The 5,125-nt window shown below is 36.6% G+C and overlaps 1 protein-coding gene across 1 annotated transcript; it reads left to right on the top strand.

The window, feature by feature from the left end:
- Positions 1-20: 20 nt before the first annotated feature.
- HMGB1 (high mobility group box 1) lies at positions 21-4,721 on the top strand. The gene is made up of 4 exons (XM_010835900.1): positions 21-941; positions 1,168-1,313; positions 1,786-1,960; positions 3,016-4,721. The coding sequence occupies exons 1-4, from the start codon at positions 792-794 to the stop codon at positions 3,190-3,192; spliced, it is 648 nt and encodes a 215-aa protein (XP_010834202.1). The 5' UTR covers positions 21-791; the 3' UTR covers positions 3,193-4,721.
- Positions 4,722-5,125: the final 404 nt, after the last annotated feature.

The following is a 5,125-nucleotide window of genomic DNA, read 5'->3' as shown; positions in this document are numbered from 1 at the left end:
ATATGTGTATATATATATTCCCCGGGTGGGGGCAGGGGGCAGCCCGAGCCACGAGCAGGAGTGGCTTTTGTCCCTCATCGTTGTTTACTCGAAGAAACTTCAGACCGGACGTGTTTAGTCAGAACCGAAATACATCTCGGGGCCAAACCGATAGGAAGCGAGGCTGCCTGGCGGTGGCAGCCGCGCAAATAGCACCGCCACCCCCCCCACACCACCCCACCCCCAGCCTGGGTCCGAGCTGCCGCTTCCACGGTCCCTCCTCCCGGCAAAGTTTTGTGCCGAGAAGAGAATATTTTAAAGCAATCATGGGGAAAACTTTAGACGAGCGGGGAATCTGGCCCGTAATCCGGAAAGGTCTACTCAACTTTGGCTCTTACCTACTCCTTACGTAGCTGCATGAATCTGCAGCATTCCTTTTCTGACCTTTGGGTTTGTTGATTAATAATGATTTCTTACATGAAAAAAAAAATTTTAATGACCACTTAGGTATTACATTCAAAACAGATGCAGGGAGATAATTCACAAATACGGTATGAGTGTACCATTGTGTCTACACTTTCTTTGAGATCCCACTGAAGGACCATTTATTGGGTTGGTGCAGACTCTTCTAGGAATTGTCTATCCCTGACATTTTCTTTGATATTGTGAGGGGTTGTTGCCAAGGCCGTGTTTAATAACCAGTGCCATGCTGTTCATTGACTCCCCAAGAAGTTAGAGTGCTCTTCGGTGCCATAAATTTCATTGTTAACATTAAACTTGTGTTTTTTTATTTTTTAGAAAAATAATTAAACATGGGCAAAGGAGATCCTAAGAAGCCGAGAGGCAAAATGTCATCATATGCATTCTTTGTGCAAACTTGCCGGGAGGAGCACAAGAAGAAGCACCCGGATGCTTCTGTCAACTTCTCAGAGTTTTCTAAGAAGTGCTCAGAGAGGTGGAAGGTAAGAGGGCTGAAAACCTACTGAGTAGGCAATAAAGGCTGAATTCCAAATTGCGATTTTTTTTTTTTTTTAAAGCTTCGGTACAATTTGCAAATGTGGGTGTTGATGTCGGAACAGGTTACTAAATATTTAGCAAAGGATACTGCATTTTATTCATTTCCATACTTCACAATTGGTTAAAATTTTGTTAACTCATGTAAGTTTACAATTTTTTTTTTTTTTACAGACCATGTCTGCTAAAGAGAAAGGAAAATTTGAAGACATGGCAAAGGCGGACAAGGCCCGTTATGAAAGAGAAATGAAAACTTATATTCCTCCTAAAGGGGAAACAAAAAAGAAGTTCAAGGATCCCAATGCACCTAAGAGGCCTCCGTAAGTATCTTGCCTGTTTTGATTTTTCAGGAAGTATTTTATTGTAGACAAATTTAGCAGGCCACCCTGTGGATCTCCAGTCTGTAATCAAAGTTTCTTAGCTAACTGGTATTGGTATATTTAAATTTTGTAAAATTTCTCTTGGGTGGCAGTTTTAGTTAGAGCGGTGAAATTAGATACTGACCTCACCCAATATGTCTCCTAAATGTAGTTTTGATTCTTTTTTATTTCTTGAGAAATCATAAGAGTAATTGCAGAATGTTCATTTGGAATACTAATAAATAATATATGTTCAACTAGTAATGTTGTAAGTTAAAATAACTGTGTAAATTAAGTCTAGTGAGGGATATTTAGCATTTTATAACATGATACCCTGTCAGATATGTGGTAGAAATTAGAAGTGGCTTTTATATAGCAGTACAACACAGTTGTTGGTAAACCTGCAATTCTAAACTTAAATCTCTCCTTTTAGTTCGGCCTTTTTCTTGTTTTGTTCTGAGTATCGTCCAAAAATCAAAGGCGAACATCCTGGCCTGTCTATTGGTGATGTTGCAAAGAAACTGGGAGAGATGTGGAATAACACTGCTGCGGATGATAAGCAGCCTTATGAGAAGAAGGCTGCTAAGCTGAAGGAAAAGTATGAAAAGGTAAGCAGTGCGGGTTTGGTGTAGCGGTGAAGGAGTATGCCAGATGTTAGATGAACAGCTGTACTTGGTACTGCAGCTTAATTTCCTATTTTATGATTTCTAATAGGTGTGGTGCAGTGTTGAGTATAACAACTATTCAGTGCACCATTAGCTGTAGTCTGCAAGTCCCTTTCCATCTTTCAAAGAATGTAGATCAAATAAATTGTTAAAGTTGTTTGACTTAACATAATTTGCCTTGGGCAAGGGCCATATACACTTAAGCTGGTTTTGTTATTCTCCACCATGTGAATTTATGAAAATTCTGGTAGTCACTTTGAATTAGATAATGTCATTATTTTAACTGTTTAGGCACACAACATAAAAATAGGCTGGACCAAGTAATACAGATCTGTATTGTTCATAAATACCCTGAAACACTTATGTTCTTTCCCTTATATTAAAAACTTGACTTAAGTTAGAAAGTTTAAAATATTTTGATCTGTACAGTAAATTGATACCAGAAAAAGCTATAACCTCCCCTTATACTTTTAATTGAAATATTAAGTAAAGTTAGATTTTAGGTTATTTAGTCATTCTGGAGAAATATATCCATTTCTAGATGTTTCTGAACCTAGTTGCATGCTTGGTGGCAGATAACTTTTTTTTTTTTTTTTTTTATGGAGAGATTTCCTGCTATGGATTAGGGTCTGTCAGTATAAACCTGTAGAATGCTTTTTTGCATTCAGAAGGTGGCAGTGTCTACCCTTTAATCAGTCTCTACATTCTAGTTTTAATAAACTAAAGTTTGGATGTGGTATATAGTTGTACTTCAGTGAGGCATAGCAATGCAAGTATTAGACAATGTCATACCATGAGCTCTGGCTTATTTAGTTATCTCATAATATTTTTATGAGTGTTTGTGAAAGTCCAAGTTGGTGTGAATCTTCAGATAAATGGTATTTTAGTGTATCTGAGTCCTTGTTTTTTCCATAAAGTTTTGCCTGTTACTTTTATTTCTCCCATTACTTAACTGTTTGGTCTTTCGTCCCACTTTCTTCCTGCCTTTATTTTGGAAGGATATTGCCGCATACCGAGCTAAAGGGAAGCCTGATGCAGCAAAAAAGGGAGTTGTCAAGGCTGAAAAGAGCAAGAAAAAGAAGGAAGAGGAGGAAGATGAGGAAGATGAAGAGGATGAGGAGGAGGAAGAAGATGAAGAGGATGAGGAGGAGGAAGAAGATGATGATGATGAATAAGTTGGTTCTAGCGCAGTTTTCTTTTTCTTGTCTATAAAGCATTTAACCCCCTTGTACACAGCTCACTCCTTTTAAAGAAAAAAAAATTGAAATGTAAGGCTGTGTAAGATTTGTTTTTAAACTGTACAGTGTCTTTTTTTGTATAGTTAACACACTACCGAATGTGTCTTTAGATAGCCCTGTCCTGGTGGTATTTTCAATAGCCACTAACCTTGCCTGGTACAGTATGGGGGTTGTAAATTGGCATGGAAATTTAAAGCAGGTTCTTGTTGGTGCACAGCACAAATTAGTTATATATGGGGATGGTAGTTTTTTCATCTTCAGTTGTCTCTGATGCAGCTTATACGAATAATTGTTGTTCTGTTAACTGAATACCACTCTGTAATTGCAAAAAAAAAAGAAAAAGAAAAAAAGTTGCAGCTGTTTTGTTGACATTCTGAATGCTTCTAAGTAAATACAATTTTTTTTATTAGTATTGTTGTCCTTTTCATAGGTCTGGAAATTTTTCTTAAGGGGAAGCTAGTCTTTTGCTTTTGCCCATTTTGGATCACATGGAATTATCACACTGTTTCTTTCATATAGTTAGCTGATAAAAAGCTTTTGTCTGCACACCCTGCATACCCATGATGAGGGTAATAAAAGTTGAATTGAGACACCTTTCATCCATAACTGAAACTTCAGTCTTGACCAGTTGATAGTGGATTTCACATAGCCCAGTTACATTTACCAAGTGAAGAGTAACCAATCTATTCACAGCACGGGATTACTAGAATCAAACATTTTGAAAGTCTGTCCTTGAAGGACTAATAGAAAAGTATGTTCTAATCTTTACATGAGGACTCTACACTCTTTAACTCCCATTACCATGTAATGGCAGTTATATTTGCAGTTCCCACGTTAAAGACCCGAGAATGTATCCCCAAAAGCGTGAGCTTAAAATACAAGACTGCCATATTGTTTTTTTGTCGATGATTGTCCCAGCAAAGGCTCTGGGAAAAAGTGCTGGCTGTAAATGTCTTCTCCTGCTTATCCAAGTAGAGATTGTTTAGGAAACTTGAGACCCTTGGTTAAAGGTATTTTTAATTAATTGGGCTGACTTTAAAAGTTATATACCACATTTTAAATCAGGTATATCTTCCTGTATTATGGTTTGCCCCTTTATAAATCGAATAGACAAGGGAGGAAGACACTTTGTATTTCAGTATGAATTAACTGATTTATTTGAATTTGACTTTTCTTTACAAAACTCCAGCTCATTCATTAGGGTCATATGTTTATCTGCTTAGCAGTTTAGGGAACAATTTGGCAATTTTGTGGTTTTTGAGATTATTGTTCTCTTAAAGTGCCAGTGTTTTAAAATAGCGTTCTTGTAATTTTACACGCTTTTGTGATGGAGTGCTGTTTTGTTATATAATTTTGACTTGGATTCTTTCCATTTGCATTTGTTTATGTAATTTCAGGAGGAATACTGAACATCTGAGTCCTGGATGATACTAATAAACTAATAATTGCAGAGGTTTTAAATATTAGTTAAATGGCTTTCACTTAAGATTTTTGTTATATACATATTTTATCTTAATATCTCTTAGCAACATCCTTTAAGTGTAAGGGCTGCCAAAGTTTATCCTTTTAAAAATACTCACTTCACCCTTATAAATAGGTTAATGGGCTGATAAAAAAAGATTTCCATGAGACATTCCATGTGTTCTCAGGCTGCTATCTATAAATTAGGAAAAAACTAATTTTGCTTCCAGACTACTGAGTAAGATAGTTTTCCAAAGCAAGGTACATGTAAGTAAAAAGCAGAATAGTGATTATAAATCTAAACTTCCCTTTTCTAAGCTAAAGGAGAGGACATCAAAGGAAGGCTGAAATTGTCAAAATTTATCAAATTTTTGGTCAAGAGGAACAAGGCGTTATCTCTGATTTACAT

Source organism: Bison bison, unplaced genomic scaffold (assembly GCF_000754665.1).
Source record: "Bison bison bison isolate TAMUID 2011002044 unplaced genomic scaffold, Bison_UMD1.0 scf7180017864056, whole genome shotgun sequence".
NCBI lineage: Eukaryota > Metazoa > Chordata > Mammalia > Artiodactyla > Bovidae > Bison > Bison bison.
Note: the sequence above shows the minus strand (reverse complement) of the source record. Positions and strands in the feature narration are given on the sequence as shown.